The sequence below is a fragment of the Carettochelys insculpta genome, chromosome 6 (assembly GCF_033958435.1).
Source record: "Carettochelys insculpta isolate YL-2023 chromosome 6, ASM3395843v1, whole genome shotgun sequence".
Classification (NCBI taxonomy): domain Eukaryota; kingdom Metazoa; phylum Chordata; order Testudines; family Carettochelyidae; genus Carettochelys; species Carettochelys insculpta.
Window position 1 is genome coordinate 44,569,158 of NC_134142.1, and position 24,546 is coordinate 44,593,703.

At 41.5% G+C, this 24,546-nt stretch overlaps 2 protein-coding genes across 6 annotated transcripts; one reads left to right on the forward strand and one right to left on the reverse strand.

Moving 5' to 3' along the window:
* Positions 1-1,480: 1,480 nt before the first annotated feature.
* On the reverse strand, positions 1,481-13,422 carry PNN (pinin, desmosome associated protein). The gene is made up of 9 exons (XM_074996824.1): positions 13,268-13,422; positions 12,442-12,513; positions 12,107-12,172; positions 10,414-10,486; positions 10,246-10,340; positions 6,710-6,785; positions 5,535-5,690; positions 5,309-5,447; positions 1,481-3,038 (listed from the first exon to the last, which is right to left on the reverse strand). The coding sequence occupies exons 1-9, from the start codon at positions 13,378-13,380 to the stop codon at positions 1,753-1,755; spliced, it is 2,076 nt and encodes a 691-aa protein (XP_074852925.1). The 5' UTR covers positions 13,381-13,422; the 3' UTR covers positions 1,481-1,752.
* A 526-nt stretch (positions 13,423-13,948) lies between these two features.
* Positions 13,949-23,802, forward strand: TRAPPC6B (trafficking protein particle complex subunit 6B). Of its 5 annotated transcripts, none has more exons than XM_074998807.1 (6): positions 13,949-14,015; positions 16,085-16,152; positions 17,100-17,217; positions 21,236-21,319; positions 22,822-22,915; positions 23,607-23,802. In XM_074998807.1, the coding sequence occupies exons 2-6, from the start codon at positions 16,118-16,120 to the stop codon at positions 23,636-23,638; spliced, it is 363 nt and encodes a 120-aa protein (XP_074854908.1). In that variant the 5' UTR covers positions 13,949-14,015; positions 16,085-16,117; the 3' UTR covers positions 23,639-23,802. The 5 variants fall into 5 exon arrangements, 4 of the variants coding, with proteins under 4 accessions (XP_074854908.1, XP_074854909.1, XP_074854906.1 ...); XM_074998808.1 differs by lacking the exon at positions 13,949-14,015 and adding an exon at positions 14,070-14,200; XM_074998804.1 differs by lacking the exon at positions 13,949-14,015 and adding an exon at positions 15,303-15,616.
* The last annotated feature ends 744 nt before the right edge of the window (positions 23,803-24,546 follow it).

The following is a 24,546-nucleotide window of genomic DNA, read 5'->3' on the forward strand; positions in this document are numbered from 1 at the left end:
CAAAGGTTTTTAGAGTCCTGCAGTTATTAATTTAAGTTCCCAGGCTTGTCTTTGAAAGATGGTGTACCAGTTGCTTGAGTGTGAGAATGGAATGATCAGATCAGAGGTACTTTGTGAAGTGTTTGCCAACAAGCATTTGTCTTATTTTTGTTCAAGTTTGAGTGGATAGTTTGTGTGTGAGAACCCAGGGCATATGATGCAGTGAATGGGATATACCACATTGTGATATGCACTTACAGGACTTATGACAAACTGTACAACTTCAATGTCAAGCTCAGGAATTTAAATTAATAATTCTGTTGAACACTACAAACCATTAACTTAACAGACACTGGTTTTATTGCCCATTACAACAATCTGTATCACACTGGCTGCCTTCCTTTGCCTTGGAACTGCAGAAGTCTAACTGGCCGCTTCAACTTAAGAGGTCTCCTAGAATGTGTGTTTTTCACACCTTGAATTTAGTTTGGACAGGGGATAGCTTGTCCAGACCTGAAGTGAAGCTTGAAAACCTTGTCATCATCAACACACACAGAACTTGGTCTAATACAAATTATTACCCCGCCCACCTTGTCTCTTTCAATGTTAGCCTTCACCTATTAATATGAGCAGAAACAGAAAGCCTTAAGCATTCAAACAGTAGTCTAATAAGCCACATTTATTTGCACAAGAACAGAACAGATCAAAATGTATAATGTCACTGTGTCATACAAAATTATAAAAACAATGTCATCTTCATACACCAGACTGCTTTATTTGGAAATGTCACACTTCCCCATCAAATACATTCAAAAAGTACCCTTGAACATACACAACATTGGTATTAGTCCCAGATAACTCCAACACCGCAACACAATATTCCTAGTGGCACATAGGGATCAAAGTTTAATCAATGGCAAATAGAAGATCCTAGTTAAAAATGATCAGAGGTCTTGGCCTTGTCTGCCACTGGCAAATAAAGCAGGGAGAATCAATTAAACTATTTTCAGAACATAGCTGTAAACGTAACCTGAGCACCTGCAGAGGACAGAGTAGTATTCCAGATTCCCTCAGCCTGTCTTGACCTGTGGTAGCATTTTTATTTAACTACTTCTTATATGTGAGCTGGAGAGGCATTTGTAAAATGGGAAAGATAATTCAAGCCAGAAATGGTTGGGATAGGGAAGAAAATAAAAAATACTGAAGCCAGATTGTTCACTTCCCCCTCACTGTCCTGCTTTCAGAAGTTGATGATGTCTTTAGCAGGACTTTGAATTCCAATTCTTACCAGGGATGCAGGAAAGAAAGAATGGGAAATTATGCTAGACAGCAGTGTTATAAAAGCTCCTAAAATATGTAGTTTGAAAGGGGAAAGTTAAGTGTCAACAGGACATCTCAAAACCAGTTATTTAAAATGCACATTTATTTCTACAAAAAAGAAGTATGATACAGAAGTAGAAGTGAGCACACCAATTTAAAGATCTACCTATTAAAATATACAGAGATTCTTAATGAGTACAGGATATTTTAAGAAAGATGCAAGGGGGTGGGGGGTGTTAATTCTTTTATTTTTACAGGTTTCTGGAACTTCACATAATTTTGATAAGTAACCTTTTACAAAATTATGTAAAAAGTAGAAGATGTCTGTATTTTTCCAAAAGACTTTTTACAGCATGCATTTGTTAAGGCAGCCTTCTCCTCATAAGGAATCCTTTTACTCATCAAGTAATCTTCTGCTGCAAAGATTAGGCTAAGGAAGCTTAGTCTCTTCTGTTAACGCCTTTTGTCTTTCCTGTCTGATTTACGGTCTCTTTCACTCCGTGAAGTTCTTTTGCCTGACCGACTACTTTCTGACACAGACCTCTTTCTGTCAGACCTTGAACTTTTATCCTTTGATCCTTTTGCATCTCTGCTACTACCTTTTGAAGACTTGTGACTCCTGTCTACTCCCGAAGCATCCCTTCGCTTCCTATCCAAGCTTCTCCTGCGTTTTCTATCCCTATTGTGCCCCCCCCTTCCTCTGCTTCGACTTCTGCTCTCACTGCTGCTAGAGCTACTGCTGCTACTGCCTCTGCTACTACTTCCACTAGTAGTGGTGCTGCTGCTGGAACTACTCCTACTACTGCTGCTACCACTGCTGGAACTGCAGCCACTACTACTGCTGGTTGAGCTGCTACTACTGGTACTACTGCTGCTGCTATGACTTCGAGTCTTGTTAGTTTTGTTCCTTGTCCTACCCCTGCTTCTACTCCTAGTTTTACTCTTAATTTCCACACTCATTGCCTGGCCCTGATCTGACTGCAACTCACCCAGCTTTACAGGCACAACTGCAACTTCCTCGTCTGCCTGAGGTACTGGATCCTGAAGGGACTGAGACAATGATGGAGCCTGTGGCAGTGGCACAGGCTCTGGATGGGGCTGGATCTCAGCCTCTGGATGAGCTTCAGGCTCCTTTTCCTGTTTCTCTTCAGGTTCAGCTTCAATTGCTGGTTTGTTAGCCTTCTCCTTTTTAGGAGACTCAGTGTTAAGCTCTTTTGTTGGCTGAGCGTCACACTCAGCTTCTGGTTCCACTTCCTTGCTATTTTCACTTTCTAACGGTTCTACACTATCAGCCTCATTCATCTCCATTACATCCTGCTCATTATCCACTGTACGAGAACTCTCACCTTCCTCTCTCTCAACCATGACCTCTTCATGCTGACTATCCTGCTGCCTGTCATTTTCCTTCACCTCAGCTCTCTCTTCTACCTTATCGTCTATTTCATGTTTCTGTTCCTCCTCCTCCTCTTGTTCTCTCTCTGCATCACTATGACCTGCCCCTATTCTCACCTTTTCCTCCCCTGCCTCTTCCATTTCTACATCATTGTTCTGGTTACCTGTCTCCATCTCTTCCACCTGCTGGGCCACCTTACCCTCTTCCTGCTCCTTGTTCTGTTCTTCCTTCTTTTCTTCATTGCGCACCTCCTGATGTTCTTTTTCCTTCATAGATTGTCTTCTGGGCCTGGCCTCCATTTTGTTAATTTGTTCTGCAAATTCATTGCGTCTATTTTCAAATATTGCTGGAGAACAAAAGGCAAATATGAGATCAAATTTCAGAATAACTTCTCAAAGTTAGACTGAAACGTTACTTATTCCCAAATAGGTATTGAATTAAATGATTTTTCTGAACTGTACAATACTTTGTTCCTGTTATCTATTTGAAGTGCTGTGCCGTTCAAATATAATCCAGATGATGGCAAAAATTTACGAAGAAGATAAAAGGGGACAGGGATCAGTGAATTCAAGCCCAAATTTTAGGTTTTATGAAAAGTTACACAGAAAAAATTTCAGTAGACACTCAAGATTTTTATAATTCCACTGAAGAATTTGATTGATACCATGCCATAGCCAATCCAAAGCCAACCTGAACACATTAAGTTGTTTTCATACTTGATCCAAAAACTTGAGGTCTGGTCAGATTTTAAGGATCTAGCTACCCATCGGGATTTCATTTTCTTTACTTTGTTTTCTCCATGGAGCCACCAGGGCCAGTTACCACGAAGCCCTCAACACTACCTCATCCCAATGTCTCATAAATGAAGGGTGGTTGCTTCTTCCTGGGGTGCTTCCCCAAACCCATGCTCAGCGATGACTCCCATCCTTGGAGCCCAGTTCCTGCCAGAATCCTCACTGTACTGTGGTTCCAGCGAGAGACACTGCAATTCAAAACACTCACTCCACAGTACAGTGAACTGACATTGGTTGCCGGGAAAGGGGCATGCAGCCACTGTCATGCTGACCCAAAGGGCAAGAAGAGATCATCAGAGATTACCTGACCTAAGTCCAAAAATGTCAGGCTGTTTTCAACTCAATCCAAATGCTTGTAGTTGGGGCCTGTCAGGTTTGAATTAATTTGCAAGGCACTAGCATCAGAGCATTTTCATTTTCTGAAACTCATATGATTAGCACTGACTATGTTCCATTGTCTAAGCTGGATGAAATGAAAGTATTAAAAGCTTAAATTGCAAAAAGTAAAGTAAATGTTATTTGCACACGTGAACTAGTTTCAAACTAGAATTCAGCTCTACGGTGGGCAAGAATATTTGGTGGGAGGCATGCCAAGAATTTGGTAATTTGTCAATGATAATAATGGAGGAGTGCAGAGTTTGGGATGGGAGCTCTGTGTAGTGAATTAGGGTGCAGGGAGTGTATGTGGGGTTTGGGAAGGAGTATGGGTGAAGGAGGGGGCTGTGACCTGGAGAAGGGCTGTAAGAGGGGATTATGACCTGGGACAGAAGATCTGGGTGCAAAGTCTGAGACAAGGTATGGGGGCAGGAACAAGGGTGCAGAAAGTTTGAGTTTTGACTTGGGCAGGGTGCCGAAGTGGGGAGCGTAGGGTGCCAGAGACAGGCTCTGGTCAGGAAGCACTTATCTAGGCTGCTCATGACCAGCAGCCAAGCAGGTCCTTCAGGCAGGCTCCCTGGCTACCATGCCCCAGTACACTGCTTGGGCATGTGCTCCAAGAACCTCAGAAACAGGCCAATGGGAACTCCCCACTCTAGGCTCACAGCATGTGGGGAGCAGAGCAGACGGGGGGCTTGTCTGAGGCTCCCCCCGGTCATGGGCTGGATTCAGCCAGAGGGCCTTATTTTTCCTGACTCCAATTTAACTTGACTACATTCCTTTCAGCTAGGAAGGTCAAATAAGCCCAATATAGAGAAAAGGCTTTGAGGAAGGGAAATCTCCGTTTAAAACAATGCAAGAAAAATTATTACTGTTGATAAATTCTCAATTAAATTATCCTCTAAAAATAAAACTCATTAAGATGCTCAGTATCACATACTGATTGTTTCCTGAAAAAAAAAAAAGACAACTTCAGATAGCTATTCTAATTGCAAAAGATCAACAACTTTAAGCTAATCTTGTTTTAATTATCACAAAAGAGCTAACTGGTCTCTTCCTCAGAACACACAAGTTGATAACTCCTTGGTTATACTTACATTTTCAGACACGTTGGCTCCACAGAATGCGCCACTTTACCTTATTAGCATTTATAGCTGAGGCAGGCTACTAGCAACAACAAAGCAAAGAATGCAACTCACGCGTTTTTAGAAGACTATGCATATACCACTTCTCAATTAATTTTGAACTAGATTATGTCTTCTTTGAAAAAGGAAAGTCAGTAATTATTGTGAAAATCTCACTCCACCACAACCCACTGTTTAGAAATGTAGTACTTGTTCTGGTAATAGAATTAAGATACTGAAATCAAAACAAAGTACAGAAAATGTGTATCGAGCTTGAAGGAGCAAAGTACACTTATGCCCCCTTTCCTGCACATCCCACCTACCATTCATTTTTTTTTGCGAATCTTCTATTAGCTTCTGTGTAGCAGGACACATTCTGCCTGGGATGTAGAAGAGATGGGGCCTCGTCCTGGTTCTTATATATTTAATTATTTTGGCATTATGTTCATTCCATTCTTCTTGCTGTGAAATAAAAAGGAAAAAAGTGTAAGATACACAACAGTATACTTCTTATATGAGCAGTAGTAAGAGTAAAGTCTGAATACTCACCAGTTGAGCAAGTTCAACCTTTTGTTCCAATAGCCGCAGTTCTGTCTGTTTAGCACGCCTTTCTTCAAACAGTTCTCGCCTCTCATTTTCAACTTGCTTTCTCTCCTCCTCTGCCTGCACCTCAAGCTTTTGTTCAATTTCTTGACGTCTTTTTTGCTAAAGGTAAATAAAGTACAATCTTAGCGTTTTCTTCTAACATAGAAAAGGTACTCTTGGGAGTATAAAAGTTATACAAATGTTACATGCTGCTAGCTTGTGAAGTGATATATATTTTCTTCTTTTAAACACTAGCTAATATGGCATATAATTTAGAAGCTAGCAACCTGCAGAAAAATTCTGATCTCAGTTTAAGACCAAATGGATGTCTCAACAGGAAAGAGCTCAGAACTGGGACTTACCAATAATTTTTAAATAGCTTTTTTTTTTAAATGTTGTTATTCATTTGGGTCCAAGATGACCAACCATCCAAACTGCTTGTCTAATTTAACACAGTTATTGAGTGATAAGTTTAAAGCTATACTAAATGTAACATCAATATTACAGGAGACTCGGATATCTATTCACCGAAAATGGGAAGATTTACAAGACATATTATGGGAACATCACGACTTCTGAATGTAAGTGGCATAGCACAATTACATTCTCATGAAGTTTTGGCATGGCTGCCTGTGGTTTATAAAATCAAAACAGATTCATTGCATCTTAAGTCACTGATTATCTAACAATTGTTTCATTTTGTACTCTTCACAGTAATAGGCTTTTAGTTGACTAAAAGCAACATTCACTTTTAAATTACTCCAAAGTACTCAATATCAAGAGGAAAATGTTATCCTTTTCCTACTCTGCAAGTGTTTGAGAGCATGAAGCTCTCCTAAATTTCTTATGAGTGTATCACTTACGTCATGACAACTGAGAACAAAGCTCAGAGTTCTGCGACACTATGAAATCCTAAAAGAAAGAAGAGTCCTTACCTAGTTTTAATAGCTTTTCAGTCTAAAGCAACTTTAAAAGATTCATAAGCTCTTGGGCCCTGGGGTTTAGCATGTCTCACTATGAACAATTCACATATAAATGGGAATACCACTCCATACACTGGAGAAGTAAGCACCTAATTTCTCCTCATTTCCTCTAAATTTTGTCAGATTATAGCATACAACATTAAGAGAAATAAGTACCTGCTCAGTAGCAACTGTGGATTCTTGTTTGAATTTCTGAAGAGTGCCCATCAACAAGCCAAATATACGTCGATTCCTGAATAAAAGACAAAACAGTTTTTGGGACTCAGTTTAAGACACAGGGTTTTTGCTTGCTTAAACATGGAGGGAACTTATTTTACATTAGTGACACCTATTTTTAAAGGCACTAACATTCCAGAGCCACAAATAAGCTGTGTCAAAAAATGTAGAACATAACATAAACACACATTATGCTTTACTGAACAGACACACCAAGATCTTTGTGCATACATCATAGCTAACAGATAACTGTTCAAACAACAGTGTGGAAGAATAACTAGCAAACAATTACACATAGAAGGAAAAAGTTGATTTTAAAGAATGATGTAGAAAAGGGCACATAGAAAATTAAAACACCAAACTGTTCCAAGTGCAGGGAATAGCAGAAAAACTGAAGCTGGACAGACTCTTTTGACGGAGAAGTCTGGGTTTTATCACCAGACGATTGGGTGAACTAAGAAAAGTCATTGCACTTCCCCTGTGCTTGGAAAGGACTATCTATTAAGTATATGTTTCCACAAAACCTTATGGAATGTAGACTCAGTAGTAGAGGCTGATTCACGCTCACGAGTCCACAGGTTGGAAAAAAAGTCCACTCACACCAAGTTAGTTTGGATCTTGTTTTGTGCTTGACAGTTATAAGACTTGCTTAAAGATTAAAATTCCTTCCCCTGCCGATAAATTCACTCCATGCTCCCCATTACAGCCTTTTCTGAATATTCTTTTCCCACACCCATAATACCTCTTTTCCCTGTCTCTAGGATTCTTCTGCTTGTCCTTCATTTTTAGGGACTATGCACCTCCCTCCTCACCAAAAGCAACTGCTCCTCTCAGCTTAGTGCCAAAAACAGGAACAGAGTCCTGCAGTCTTAGTAGGAAGGGGAAAGGCATGTAAGAGCTGACACCAGACGTTCTCTATTAAGGGATCATGCGAAACAAGATAGACATTTCTTTTAAAATGGTCAGACTAAGCATTCCTCTCAGAGAATGCTTTTATACCATAAGTGACATTTGACAAACATTGTTTATTTCTAGACTTATTTCACCCCAAAACACCTACTTCCCTCAAGTAGAATTCTGATCTTAAAGAGATGTGGGCCAAACAGTATGCACGAGGACAGCATAACATTTACCAGGGACTTCGTCTCTCTCTCCCTCTCCCTCTCCCTCATGCACAAAAATAACCATGGGTGGTAGCATAAAGCTACCTCCAACCCAGGATGGCTGCTCAAAGAAGATAAGGTAACGCTCAGGTGCCTGTGCCCCATCAGACATGAGGTCTCTTCTCTGCACCTCCTCCATTCCAACCTATCTGAAGTGCTAATCAGATAGCTACAGGCCCGTTAAAGTATGTGAGGTGAGCAACACACAGGAAGAAAAATATGGAGCAGATCCAGACTGTGTCAATGTTACCACTAATCTTTTCATCCACATGTGCATTATTTTCCAATCCATGCATGAAATAAATTTTACATGGACTGAGGCACATGCAAACATATATCACCAGTAGAAACAAAAAGCCTAGTTTAGATGCTCTGCTAATCAGCTGGGCAGCATGTAAGTCTCCTCTGCATGGATGCACAAGCACACAGCTTAGAGGGAACCCTTCTCGTGGTCTATACATTGAACACCTCACCTTCTTGGTGGAGTTGGGGAGGGAGGGGTCACAGGCCTGTAGCCCCCACCAAGCTGCTGTACATTACCTACAGTGGGGCAATCTTGGACACAGTGCTGCACCTCCCCACCTTGCTCCTTCCCTCCCACCCTCAAGGCCCTACCTCCTGACCAGTTTGGAGGCAGGAAGCAGGGCAGCTACTGTTCCAGCTGGTGCCATGAAGGGAGCAGCAATGGTGCTCAGAAATTCTCTGCTGCTCCTGAGCTCTCAGCCCCCTTTGACTGCTCATACAGCCAGCAAAAACTGCCTGAGCAAGGGGACCCAGCTCCATTACCAGCAGAGCCTCAGGCTGCAGCAACTGCGGAGGAGCCCTGCTTGCACACAGTTCTGAACTACTCCCTTCCCTGCACCCTAAAGCCACACACCTGCTCGCACACAGTGCCTAACTATCTCCTTCCACTGAACTACCCTCTTGCTCTCACACAGCGCTCCTAGCCATCCTCCTTTGCACCCTGAGCTCTTTTCAAACTTTGAGGTGAGTGTGCTTCCCTCCCCATTAAGTTATAATTTTTGGTTGCTCCACTCTTCCTGCCCGCCACCTAGACAAGATGTGTTGTCTGCCAAGGTGAATAAAGGATGGACATTATGCCCCTACCCCAGATCCTACTGTGCTGGGTTTCTCAAGTCCTGCTGAGCCCCGTCGTACTGCTCAAAAGAAGGCAAACTACTTCTGCGTCTGAAGCTTCCTGATCCAGAGGTTCAAAACGCTCCCACTAGGCTCCGGAGTTTGTATAGCATGGTGGGAGCTCAGAAAGAAACCCTGGTTACAGAAGCTATTATAACAAATAATTATGATAAGTAGAAAGAGAACAACTATCAAGGCAACAGGAAGGAGGAAACTATACCAGAAACGTAGGCACAAATATGTATAGTCTTGAAAATGAAACAGAGCTTGAAATTAATACAATAAGAAATAAGTATCCAATACAGAAATTTGAAGTACAAGGGTCAGTGTAATATAGAAGACCTAAATCAAGTCTGCCACTACACAGCAGGACAAACATGGTGAGTAGATCTTTTAAGACATATTTTTCCAGTTATAACAATGGGGGGAGAAAAAAAAAAAAAGAGGCTCCAAGATTTAAAGATTCTTTTGCACTATGGAAAACTAAACAGAGTTGTGCTAGCACAACATCCTGAAAGGGGGAAAACAGCCCAAATTCAGCAACTGTAAACATTAAGCTAGAGTCCATTTTAGTTTTCCTTTTTAACAATCCAAAAGGTTCAGGCTCCGGTAGCAGCCAATCAACAAAATTATATACATTTTTGCTGCATCCTACTAAAACTAAGAATAAATAAGCACGGACAAATATTATCAGGTCATCTATACAAACATGAAAACAGTAAAAGCCTGGTTATCTGGTACTCAGATAAACGGCACATTTAGTTAATCAGCATGCCCAACCAGGGACGATTGTCACAGGGCCCTGGCTGCTGTGGGGGCACCTGACCACTTCCTAGCAGGAGGTGCGGGCCAGCTGCTGGTCCACGGTCTATTAAACAGCATTTTATTTCCCAGGAATGTCAGATAATAAAGCTTTCATTGCAATTCCATTTAAAATGAATCAAAATGAAATATTTGATGGTCAAGAATATGTAATCCATATATAGGTAAAGTTTACTGTTAAGGTAGATCTTCAAAGTCAACTGTCTCGTATAAATACAGCTTTCAGAAGCCACATGACTTTTTAATAAAAAAAAAAAAAAAAAAAAAAAAAAAAAAGATCATCATACCACATTCTATATTCAATCTGAACACACGAAAGCACCATATAAATTTAAGAAAAATAGATTTAGATACCTTTGTTTTCCCTTCTCATCCATATTTTGATCCTGAATAAGGTCTCGACGTGTTCGCTCTTTGGAGGTAGCAACAACAGAAGACTGCAACGCCGGCTGCAACAACAAAATCATCAGTTTGATCTACCCACACACGTCTGTGCCAAATCCCCACTCTCTCAACTGTTACCTTTTTAACATCTTCATCCTCGGCGTCGCTTTCATGGCGTGATTCTCTCCTTGTTCGACGTTCTCCACCCAGCCTGATGAGAAAGTACAAGAATGAAACATCATTATTTGAAATTGAAACAAGTATAAAGAAACATTTATATCCTGACAAAGACAACACTTTTCAATACTGCAGCAATCAACACTCATCGTCCAGAAGACAGCCAAACACAACACTGCTCAGGTTAAAGTTTTTAATATAGAACTCCAGTGTCAGAAGACATGTTACAGTTTTAAAAGGGTAACTCAAATTGCTTTAAAGCAATATTTAGTAAAGTAAAACAGGACTGCCCATTCAGCTATCTATTGTACACTCAATACATTACCATCCTATGGCGCACGCGCATGCACACACACCCCCACCCACCCCACTTCAGGATGGAATTCAAAGGCTTCAGAATTTGTAAATGGTTTTGAAATATAAGTAGAAAATACTAATGAATTTATTTAAAGTGGATGAAATCCCCACAATGACTTAATCTTTGAAACACCGCAACATTCCAGATGTGATCAATTATTAGTCGAAACCATTTTTTTTGCATAAGTATTAAGACCTGTTATAAAGTTAACCCAGAACAATGTATCAATAAAATTAAAACTCTAAAAGTTGGTCTTTAAAGAAGCAAACTATACAGTACTGCACTATGATTATTTTTTGTGAAAATGATTTATGATTAATCAGCAAAATGCTTTAAAACAGAGTAAATTCTAACTACTTTTCATAGAAATATGGGCCCCAATTCAGAAAAGCACTTAAGTACATGTTTAAGCACTTTGCTGAATCCTTGTTTTACGAACAAAAAGGCTATTCCCATTTCCCACTACTTCTGTAACACATAGCCAGTCTAAAAACATATATTCTTCCATACTTAAGAACAAATTGCATACAAATCCTAAAAACCATCAGGTATATATATATATTTTTAAATTAAGATCTGTTTTTTTTAAAGCAGTAACGAATGAACACAGCTACAAAATGCCTTTAAAACTCTACAAACAAATCAACTGAGACCTTATCGATGAACTGCAGTCAAACAGAAAGAATTTCTAGCAGAGAGAATCAGTTATGCAAGATGCAACCTAGACAAAGCTAAGCAAAATGTTATGAGATTCTATTTCTGCCTATGCTTGTGTTTATTTAAAAGATCTCTTCACAATCTAATTTTTGGGTCTTCTATAAAGTCAAACTTATGTAAAAAATTTTACTACAGAATATTGCAGTGTGACAAATTGTATACTGTAACTCTACTGTATAATCTCACAGAAGACATTTCAAGAGAAGACAGACCCTATTGAGAACTATGAACTTAGCAGTGAGATCCTCAAACTTAGTCAGAATCAGTGAATTCAGCCACGATGCATACTGAATTCTGGCTCAAGAAAGTCTACTGAACTAAGATAAATCACTGCTGCGTTCCTTATATTAATAAAGGTGACTTGCACAGAAAACAACAAAGAATGCTCCCTGCAACTGGAGTTCTTTGACATGGACTCTACACATTCACACCCTTAGGGGTGTACTACTGGTACAGTTACAGTGGTCAAAGTAGTTATAAAGCCACCAGAATAAGAATTAGAGTTTCTGGTAATTTAAATGTGCTGAATAGCAGCAACCTTTCACCTCAGTAAAGTTTTTTGTCCACCTCTGTACCTACCTACTGGTTGCCCCTTCGAGATCCCTCTGTTTGGCTGGGGGTCCTCCACTATCCGAGAATCCACGCCTAAAAAAACAAAAAACCAATTACATTTTGGAAAAAGCCAAATTATAGAGCGTTCTTCAAATACTAAGTAAATAGCCTATATTAGCAGCATGAAGTGCCCAATAACCCCATAACACTGACCCTCCAACAACTGATAGTCTACTGTGGAAAACTCACATGTACTCATTCAGCCCAGGGCAGACAAGCAGAAAATAAATGACTCATGCAATCACAGTTAACGCTAACGTGTCAAAACATTCAGTAACTTATCTAATTCTATGGTTTCTTACCTTAGCAATATGCTACCACGGCCTCTACCTCCACCAGGGCCTGCGATGGCCAATAATCTACCTTGAATGGGCCTGGAAGAAACGTACCAGATGTTAGGATGTGAACAGGGTAAACAAATTTACTGTCTATGGATGCTTGCACAGGTTCACATAACAGACATTGACCACGACAGACAAAGAGCCCCAAGCGCCCAGAAACCGAGCCTTTATTGGAAAAGACTTGCACGGAGCACCAGCCCATGCCTTAGGGAAGCACACAAGAACATGACTGCTCGGTCTACTAACACCATGTTTAAACTCACCTTGTAGACAGATTAAAAAAAAAAAAAAAGAAGAAGGTATTGCTGGAAACTTTATGCCTACACACACATCCAAATGTCCACCCTCCCCACTGCTGGATTATGCCTGACAGACAACAAAAAGACTCTTTCTGAGCTCCTTAGACACCTTAACGACTAGACGAGCAAATTACAGGCACCCGGCGTCTATAATCAGGGTTGGTGAGACTCAAACCAGCGCCCTGCCCAACATCCCAGCGAAACCAGCACGGAAAGCGGTGGGGAGCCCCTAGCTGCACACTAGAGGAAAGACACAGCACAGGCCACAGAGCCTCCCGCGCTCCCGGGGCGGAGCCAGGCAGCCGAACCGAGGAGAGAATTCGAGCCGCAGCCCAGCGAGGCCAAATGCCCACAGCCCGCAGCCTGCCGACAGGACTCAGAGCTCAAGGAACCATTCAGCATCACAGTTAGAAGCGCGCTGACCAATAGGGCCCCGGCTGGCGGCTCCCGCCAGCAACCTCAGGACGCGCGCCCAGTCCCGGCCTCACCTCACATCGTTGGGGTCCCGGCCCGTGAGTTTGCGGATATTTTCATCCACGTGCTTGAGGCTCTCCTTGGCCTTTTCGAGCTGCTCCTGCAGCGCGCGCACCGCCACAGCCATCCTACCAGCAGCGCGGCCTAACCAAAGGCCTAGCGCAAAGCACCGCTGGGTAACGGGGAAAAACGACCCGCCTACAAGCAGCTCGTCCCGCCCTAAAACCTACCAATCACCGATCTCATAGGCAGAGTGACATCAATAGTCAATGGCCGATCATCCGAGCCCGCCAATCATTAAACGGCGGTCGGGGCGACTCCGCCCACAGCTTTGTGGCTTCCAATGATCAGCCAATTAAAGAGCCTCATATCAGAGTGACATCCCCCCAGCCCATCACCAGTCGACCCTGCTCCTGCATCTGCGAATCACCTATCGGACAACATAATGACATCACTCACAGCCAACCAGTTTCGTTTCCTCTCTTCAGGTCAAACAATCAGAATCGGAGTACCACCCACTCCGCTCAAGGCCAAGTTTCCCTCTCCTCCCAGCCGCGAATCTGCTCAGAGGCCATGAGGCTGAACTAACCGGACCGGGGAGCAGCCAATCAACTCCTACTTTGTTATAAACGAACCAATAGCGAAGCATTTTGTTTAGAACCGAGACGGGAAGAGCTACTTACCCAAGGGCTGGCGTTTAGCCAATCAGGGCGCGCGCTGCTGGCTTCTTCTCTCCCTTCACCTGTGCATAGCGTCGCTCAGGTTCGGGTGTCAGCTTGGTCGGGGGCTGGGCTATCCAAGCTGCAAGTGTTGCGGGACAAGGCGCGTTGCCCGTTTCGCATTGTTCTTCCGTCCCGCCCTGCCCAGCACAGCGCGGGCTTATCCGCTGCTTGCCACGTCCTCTTCGCTGCGATGGAAAGCTCACCCTCCGCAGCCTGCCCCGTCTGGTGTGCGCTCGCTATCCTGGTCTGCCGGTTGTATCCTGATGGGGAAGGGGCAGGTTCTCGGGACAGTTGTGTGGCTCTTGGAGTCCTCCAGGCTTTGCGGAGAGCGCCATGCTAAAGGGCTTCCCGCTCAATGCCCAAGTTTTTGTAGTTCTAATCGCCACGTGTCTCTTGTCTGGCTTGTTAAAATTCACGTGGAATGGGGATGATTTAGTTCGTCTCATTCGCTCATCTCTCGCTATTTAATTTTTTTACTGTGTCCAACACTGGGGCATGATGAACAGCGGGCAGAACTAGCATGAAACTAAAATACACTTGTCTGTCGCTCAGTAGTTCGTGGGGACTCGATGTTGATTTGGATTTGTGGTGGTGACAGTGTGCGAAGTGTAGGTGAACGAAGTGGGCCAATTACCCCTCTGACGTTAACGAGTAAGCAGACATGAATTCAAGGTGTGTTCGTTATGCCGGTGCTGAGTGGTATTGATAGCATGGCTGGCCTTAAATTCTGATTCAGAACCAGGGTGAGGACTCTGAGCTAAATCAGAAGAAAGGTAGTAGGGACTTATTTCCATCTCTAACATCAGTGTACTTTCCTTAGTGTATTGCCCAGATTTATCTGCAGCAGTAGAGCATACCATTTTAAACTTGCATGCAGCTTGTTTTCCCCTTCCTTCCTTTATACACTCCAGAGTTACCAAGACTTTCTCCTATAGACTGCAATCTGTCCCCTTTAAAATGAACGTCAGCCACAAAGCACACTCTGGTCCTGGCATTAGTTGAACTAAAAACCAATGAAATGGCATTGACCAAACAGTATTGGTACAATGTCTATAACAGCTTCCAAAGCTGGTATTGGCTGTGGCAGTTTAAAAGAGAGGAGTGAGACGGTGACCGATGGCCCGGCATAAACGTAGGGCAGCGATCTGCAGACCCTAGCCCCTATGGAGAACAGGGATTGTGGAGTATTTCAAGCAGACTGCATAATATTTTAAAATATGACACTGAAATAGTTCTCAAGCTTCACATCCCGCTCCCTCCCACTCCTACGTGGCACCTCTGCCCCACGCACGTCTCCTCTAGCACGGCGTGGGGCACCGCGCTCCGCCCGCTCCCGGTATGCTTTTCGACCGGCGGGCGGGGCCCGCGGAAAATGACAGCGGGAGCCCCGCCCCTGTCCGGAAGTCGCCCGTTGCCGTGGTAGTGGGGCCGCGCGGCTTCCCGAAGCGGCCGAGGTCCGGTCTGGGAAGGAAGGAGGCGGACAGGAAGGCGGAAAGCGGGCTCAGCGCCAGACCGGGCTCTGGGCTCTAGCCTCCAGCCCCCGGCATGACCAGGCCGGAGATGGCGGACGAGGCACTGTTCCTGCTGCTGCACAACGAGATGGTGTCTGCGCTGTACCGGGCCGCGGAGCAGGGCGAGGGGGTGAGGCGGGAACTGCTGGGGGAGAGATACTGAGGAGCTGCCGAGACCCCTTATTCCCGGCCACTCGCATGCGGTGACTTCGGGGCGATCACCTGGGGTTCCTTATCCAGCTGGTCCTTACGCTGTGTTTGGCACGATGCGCGTGCCAGGAGCCTAGTCCGCTCCCTCCGGGGCGTCTGTGTTCCAGGAGCACGGCGGGCAGAGCCCGGCTGGCGCTGGCCTGGCCCAGGTTAGAGACAGAAAGACACGAACAAATTCATTTTCTGAACTCAGAATACCTGATTCTAATGTAAAATCAGGAGAGCCGGCTGGTACTACTCGTAGGTGTTTGCAGGGGAGGAGTCTCGCCTGCAATAGCATGTCATAGTGTATAGCTAGAGGCCTTTAAGGATGAATGAGTTCTTATTTCTTCCATATACTTGTGCTAATGTTAACAGAGTATAAAAATGTATCTTTTGTATTTTGTAGGAAAATGGACGATGCATCAGTAAACTGGAAAATATGGGATTTAGAGTAGGACAAGGATTAATAGAAAGGTAAGAATGGTGTTTTGTTTTGTTTTGTTTTAAATAAGATGTCATTGGAGAGTACTGCTTCCATCCCTGTCTCCCTTTACCATCTCCTCCTCCCCTCAAACTCCTTTTCCTGGAATATACCATGTGGGCTGGTGGAGCCCTCCAGGGATTTTTTCTATTGCAGTAAGATTTGAGATTTTATGTCATAGCATCATTTCTAGTGCTTTTTGAAGAGAGAGACATCTGTTTCATACCTTTGCTAGAGTAGCTGACTAATGAGTTATTGAATGCTTTTTTTTTTTTAGCAGTCTACATCCTGTCACAATCATCAATAATTCTTGGATGAATGCAATCTAGTATGTGTGATTTATCGTTCTTTGTCACTTGTTAAAACTTTCTCTTCTGCAATCTCTTTCTGGGGTGATTCATATCACCTCAATATAGCTGTAAGCGGATAGAGCCCTGTTACCAGCCCCAGGGATAGAACCTGCAAGCATAGGGTCTAAAGCCATGCACTCTGCCACATGAGCTAAAGGTCAGCCAGCTCTGAGTTGAGGCTGTAGAGTGGAGACTTCACTCACCCCAGATGAGGTCTCAGTGCCTCTGGGCACTCCATTGCTATCACCCCTGCCTCCTTACAACTCATACTTTTGAATCCTTCCTGCATCCCTGTCAGCCGTTCACTTCCCATGATTAAATTAGTTAACTTCAGATATTGGTCTTAGCATAATTTGCCACATCATGTGTAGGTATTAAGATAACATAAAAGCAACATACAACACTATGCATTCATGAGTAACAATGGCAAAGGGAGTCTGTGTTTGAATTTTCTGATTGTGTTTTATACTTACATCTCAACCTGTTACATATAGCTTTGTCATTTTCTTCAATATGCAGTTAATTGAAACAGTCATTGTACATGTCATTTACTTGACGAAATCAGCCTAACTGTTTCTGCTTGCTCTTAGGTTTACCAAAGACACTGCCAGATTTAAGGATGAGTTAGATATTATGAAGTTCATCTGCAAAGACTTTTGGACTACTGTATTCAAAAAGCAAATTGATAATCTAAGGACCAATCATCAGGTATTAATATGCTAGCGTAAGAGGCAGTTTATGGAGCTTGTCATAAATATTTATTATTTTGAAGGAATGTTATTTTAGATTATTTTGGTCTAAAATTAATCATGCCACATTTTCTATTGGAGAGAACCTTTTTTAAAATATGGTCTTAGTTTGAAAAGTAGCTACTTTTCATGAAAAAAATAGTTTTAGATACTACTTGCAATGCAGATGTAACTATAATAAATATTGAAATAATGTTATAATGTAGACTTGGCTGTAATAAAAGCTTACGAGTGATGTCACATTATTTTGCCATTAAAAAGACTAATGCCTAGATAGAAACCTAAGGTCATTTGACTATTTTCCATTAAAATTGATAGCTGCTTAAGTATCTTTGAGGATCTGAGCCTAAATAATTGCAGTCCCCCATTGTACAGTAGAACCTTGAGATACACAAACTCAAGTTGCACAAAGCTTGGGTTAACACACCTTTGAGAGGAGGGAAGCTCGTGTTTGGCTCCAGGCTGCACTGGTGAGTTTCCCCGCTCCTGTGACTGGCGGGCAGCCGGGAGCTGGGTAGCAGCTCCTCACCACTCACAGGAGCAGGAAAATTGACCAGTGCTGCTGTGCAGGTCAGTTTCCCTACTTCTGTCAGCGGCAGCAGGGGAAAGCCTGACTCTCGGCTGCCATCACTGATGGGAGCAGTTTCTCTCCTGTCAGGGGCGGTGAGAGTCAAGCTGCTGCCTTTCACAGGAGCAGTTTCACTCACAGGAGCGGGGAAACTGACCAGTGTGGGAGCACTGATCAGTTCCCCCTCTCCTGTGAGCAGCTGGCAGCCCAGAGCCAGGCTCTTAGCGGCTCACCACTCACAGGAGACAGGAAACTGACCTGCCCTGATGCATTGGTCATTTTCCTTGCTCCCACAAGTTATGCAAAATTTGATTTATGTGGTGTTGCGCAAGAACACAACTTCTGTGTAAGTCGGGGTCTACTATAGTACTGGTGAATCAAACAGACCCAGTGCAAATACACATTCCAGAATTGAGTTAGTTTTATATTTTTATGTACCCAATGAATTTTTTATGAGAGTAATTTTGCTTTGTCATACAGTCTACCTCACGCTACTTGCATTTTTCTAGAATGAGTTGAGTGAACCAAGTGTCAGAGGCAGCCTTGTTCATATGTTTTAACAAAAACAACACGGAGTCTGGTGGCACTTCAAAGACTAACAGTTATATTATGGCATAAGCTTTTGTGAGTTGTGATTCACTTCATCAGATGCATGAAGTGAAAGAAAAAGTAAGAGAGAGAGGATACAGAGATGGGAGTGTTACATCAGAGCTAATTCAATCCAGGTGGATGTGGATAAGGAGGTGACAGTATTGATACTGTCAAATTTACATATGAATTTCAGCTCAGCAGTTTCACATTGCAGCCTGTTTGCTTGAGGATGGCAACTTTCAAGTTTGTACTAGTATGTCCATGACAGTTAAAATGTTCTCCCACTGGTTTTTGCATATTAGTTACCATTCTTGATGTCTGATTTGCCTCCGTTTATTCTGTTGCATAGAGACAGTTTGGTTTTAACCTTCCTGGACATAGAGTTGAAGACTTGAAAGTTGCCATCATCAAGAAAAAACCCTTCAAAAACAGGCTGCAACTTGAAAGTGCTGATGTGGTTAGCAACTAGGATGGTGTCAAAAGGGTAGGTGTGCGGGCAGAGTTGGCCATACCATCAAAGGCTTGTTCATCTGTATATCTTCTAATGTGATATGTGCCAGCAATGCTCCTCTGCCACGTTTGTTGAACAAACCAGACTGAATAGGAACTGGGAATGTCTCGTTACAATAATAACAGAGGGAGCCGTGCTAGTCTATATACTATCAAAACAAAAAGCAGTCAAGTAGCACTTTAAAGACTAGCAAAATAATTTATTAGGTGAACTTTCATGGGACAGACCCACTTCTTCAGACCACAGCCATACCAGAACAGACTCAATATTTAAATATCCCATGAAAGCTCACCTAATAAATTATTTTGCTAGTCTTTAAAGTGCCACTTGACTGCTTTTTGTTTCATTACAATAAGTAATTTTCCACTTTAAGTATTCTTACATTCTTATCCACCTCCACCCTGATTGAATTGGCTCTGATGTAACAATCGTATCTCTTTACCCCTGCTATCTTTTTCTTTCACTTCATGCAGCTGGTATTGCAATTCATGAACACTTATGCCATAATAAAGTTGTTCCTCCTTGAATCATTTTACTTTGCAGTCACTATTGTTTGTTTTTTAATGTTGCCATTTGAAATAAGAATATCCCATTGAACACATTTGCATGAAACAGTTGGCAAACTTTCACTGCAAATTGGTATGCCATTGATATGGCTCTGTATTCATGTCCCTTCCTCTGTGGAGCTAGCCCATTCTCAAAGTCCTAGCAGAATCATGTAAACAACTGTTTTCATTGTTAGTGCCTTAAATCTCTGGTGTTTCTTTCTCAGAATCCATGATATGGCACAATTTTCATGATAAAAAAGTGGGGATGGGGGATGGTATGAGGGCAAGTGTCTGCAAAAAGGTAAATTTTGTGAAGTATTCTATTTCCAATGGGTATTTTATCACCAATGCAATTTAACAAGGAATGCTTTAACATTAGAAACTGCATACTCAGATCTAATAATCTCTTAAATGTAATAATTATTATATTCAATAAATAGTTCAGATCTGTAATTGCAGAGCCTTAAACAATATCAGTTTTATATATACCTTTGAGTTCACTTTGATTAATGTTGGGTTTTAAATTGACAATCATCCTTACCTTCTGCAGCCAGAAATTAAACTTGGAGACGTTTTCATTGCATGCTTATATCAGCCTGTGCTGTTTTTACACTTCCTAATGCAAAAGTTTACATGGTCACCTTTTTAATATGTGCAGGAAAAACAGATTCTGCTTTTATGTGATTCATATTCTCTCCAATGACTATTCATCCTTAAATTAACCTGGAAAAAAAGTAGTGGAAAAAAACTGGTTTCTTCAGTATTAAAATGAACAAATATTAAAATATTAACAACAAACAAAATTGAAGGTATCAGAGCTGTTGCTAAAATTATTTTTCAACACTGGAAAGACCTTCCCAAATCCCAGCCTCATAACTTTAACCCTTGAAAGCTTTGTGCCAAAACTAAGTTAGGTATGAAGATACCACAATAATTAATGTGCTTTGCAAACCTGAGCAAGTAAAGTCATTACAGAATTTTAAATGCAAAGAAATTATCTTAAGAAAACATTATACACTTTTCTGCAAATTGATATGTATTAATGCAATATTGTGGTTTAGTATAAGCTTGCAATTTGAAGTCTCTTTTCTATGTTTTTTTTAAATTTTATAGAATTTAAAGAAACAGTTCATTTTAAACTTTCCACTCCTTATTCTTTACGTATAAGTCTACGTCTACATGAGAGGGTTTTTCCAACAAAACCAGGCTTTTGTTGGAAAACCCTGCAAAGCATTTGCATGCAAAATGTGCTTGGTCAGCAGATTGTCAACAAAACCCAGCACATCTGCTGGCAGTGTTATACCACTCCCCCCGGCTCAGGTATAACACCTCTCTTGACAGTATTCCATTGAAAAAACAGCCATATAGACACTCTAGGGTCCTTTTGTCAATAGACAGGGCTTCCAGTTCACTGGGCAGCCCTTACTGCAGAGCTTCTGGACGGCCATTCTGTCAAGAGGGCTGGGCAGTCTGGCTGCTCTGTTGACAAACCAACTTGCTCTTTCAATCCCTTTTTATGGGTAGATGCAATCTATCGACAGAAGGTTTGCTGGGAACTCCCTTCTGATAGTTCCTTCTATTGACACATGCTTCTCGTGAAGGACGTAGCTATAGCGTAAATCCAGTTTTGCTCAATCTGAAAATATTTCACTGTATTTGTAAATGCTTTACAAAAAGAACTGATTCTCTCAAAAAGTGTTGACTACACCATGTTGCTAAATATCCTGCTAAAGGTTAAAAAAAAAATCTTTTCCTATAGGGTATCTATGTACTTCAGGACAACAAATTTCGTCTCTTGACTCAGATGTCTTCAGGAAAACAGTATTTAGAATATGCACCTAAGGTATTCTTCAGATGGAGCCTGGGAAATTAGCAGTTTTACACCTGTATTATCTTGATTTAATTCTAAAAAATCTTATGGCTGGAGTGTGCATAGAAAAGGTACAAATGTGTCTTTGGAGAGCATTTGCCCTTTATGTAAGTGATAGTTATCAGTAATGTTTTCTACTGTATTTAGGGAGCAGTGAATATGACTAGTGGGTCAGGAGAGAGGCATGGTCATTTTGAAAGCTAGCAGGTCAGAAAAAAAGCAGTTATTTTGAAGAGTAGCGGTGTCTAGTTTGAGCGACTTGTCTGTCAGACCTAGGTCTGCAACTGGGTCTTTTCTGCCCTGCCCATGAGCGGAACACTAACACCACACCTTCTTGTATGGGGAATGCTAAAGGGGAGTGACCATTATCTTCAAAACTTTTTTCTTTCCCTGTAGTAGAAAGTATATATAATCACAATCTTTCCTTTCTCTTCCTCTTCTTTTCTCCAAATTCCCAAGAGATGGTGAGATTGTACAACAGCAATGCTCAAAACAAGTTTTCAATTATATTACATTTTTATAAGACATTTTCCTGTAAATAACTCTTAGACAAGTTAAATCATTGCCTCTGCAGAGACTGTGATACTCTGAGGTAGTTTTGGTCAGAATGGATGTTGGAAATGGTGTGTTCTATTAAATTATTATAGTATGCTGTAAATCTCTGATACCTAATGGAAAAAATGATAATGCATCTTTATAATGCTAGATGGAATCTTGAGGAGATTTTCCTATTTCTCTGATCTTGCTTTATGTAATGTTTTCTATTTTATACATTTTTCTGTAAAAAATATTTTGAGATGTCATTAAGTTCATAGCACTTACCTGTTTCTAAGGATACAATGAGCTCTGATTTGCCAGAGTCCTAAATTTAATATCATTTCCACTGGCCAAATATCTTGCAAAACATAGGAATGCCCTCAAATATTGAAACAAAACCAGAACTACTACATTGGCGCTACGCCTACACTAACCCCTTCCTTTCAGAAGGGGCATAGTAATGAGTGAGTTGGGAAGATGCTAATGAGGCGCTGACAAGAATATGCAGCACCTCATTAGCATAATGGCAGCTGCATGCAGTTCAAAAGTACTGCTTTTGAATTGCACACTGCCTGTGTAGATGCGTGCCTTTCGAAAGGAGTCCCCGGGACTTCAAAAGCCCCTTCTTCCTTTTTGGTTTTAGGAAGAAGGGGCTTTCAAAAGGCCCCCGTCTACACAGGCAGCGCGCGATCCGAAAGTGGCACTTTTGAATTGCGCCTGGCTGCCATTATGCTAATGAAGTGCTGCATATTTATGGAAGCACCTCATTAGTATCTTCCTAACTTGCTCATTACCATGCCCCTTCTGAAAGGCAGGGGCTAGTGTAGATGTAGCCTGGTTGTTCTCGCATTTGTAGTTAGATTGTGATACAATGCTAATATCTATTGTAAACCTCCTTTTTGATCATGTGACAAAATAAAGTGTACTTTTATATTTAGTATCTAGCATTTACCTGTGGACTAATCAGAGGAGGCTTATCAAATCTGGGAATAAAGAGCATTGTGACAGCTGAAGTTTCAGCAATGCCTGCATGTGAGTATATCAGATTAGATAACTGTTGTATGATAATTTAATATGTTTTTTTGAACACTTCAAGTGTTTAAGTAGATAAGGTGGGACTAGAATTTAAAGCAGTATTATTATGTGGACTTCAGGTAATGGCTCATTTTGAGTATTATTGAAGGCTGTTCTATTGAAAGAATAGCAGCAAAGATTAGTACAGAGAAAAACACATATAAACTGAAAAGCAAAACCAAGAAAAATAGAAGAGATGGGAAAATGAGAAGTATCTTGCCAGGGTGTGGCTGTCTGAGGGTATCTTGTCCTGCTAGATTAACTGACTTTTTAGAAGTCCAGGTGCCAGGGGATTTAACTTTTTTTTTTTTTAGTACAACTGGGATTACCACCTACAAAACAAATACTATATATAGTTACTGACAAATTATCCAGGCTCTAGTCCTATTCAATATTTACATGAAACCAGGAAGGTGAATGGTGACAAAACAAGCCGATCAACAATCTAAATAAGCGTCTTCACATCTTTTTTTAAATTTGTTTTTGTTTTTAACTTTTAAAATTAAACAGATGCAACTTTGAACATGGACAAACTTTAGTTTTATGGTGAACAAGAGGACTGCACTATCTCTTGCTAATTTCTGCCGTTGGAAGGATTTACAGATAATACTGACATTTTGTAACTTGATCCTGTTTTTTTTTTTTCCAGGTAAATTTCAGGTGATGATACAGAAGATGTAGAACATATTCAGATCTGCATATCCACCGTTTTTTTAAAAAAAAAACCTGTTACATTAAAGATAAATTTAGCTTAACCTGTATACTTTATAAATTATATTAGCAGATAGCAAAATTCCTGCATTATGTAAAATAAATGTTAACTTAATAAAAATAGCTTAACACTATATTAGCGTCTTCATATGAAGTTAGTAAATGCTGTACTAAGACATTAAATATCCACTACAATACACATTTAGTTGATTAGATAACTATAACAGAAACAGATGCATTTCAGTTACTAGAATGTAGTATGATGAAGATTGAAGATGGACATATTTTACAGATCTTTAAAGTTGGAATTGAAAACCTGAACTATGGTAGCCTGGACAATGTCTTCCCTCCTGAGACATCCAGAATCTGCCTCTAACCCCCAATCAGCTAGGTTTCATCAGTCCTGCCTCTGACCCCATCTCTGCTCAGAGCCCCCCATCATTGCAGCTGGGAACAGATATCCCTGAAACCTTCACTGCCTAATATACACACACTTCCACAGAAGAGTACCCCCATCATACATTCCAAATTGAGTAAAGGACAGTTGTTACAATGGAATGGTGTTTCAGGTCAGATTTTAGAATTTTGGACGGTGGAATATGTGTCAGGGTCAGGGATATAAATCAGACAAATGTCTGTCCTAACATACTTCCAGTGTCATGTTTGGGCCAGAGGGGGAATGATTTTATGGCCCGGTGATTACAGAGACCTCAGGGCCAGCCCCAGTTACAAGGGTGGGCACCACTATTGCTGCCAATACCTACTGACTACGTCAACACTAGAAAGTTTTGTAGACAAAACTCACGGAGCATCTATACACAAAATGCATTTTGTCGACAAACTGTTGATAAAAAAGCTGTGCAGATGCTCCAGGGGCC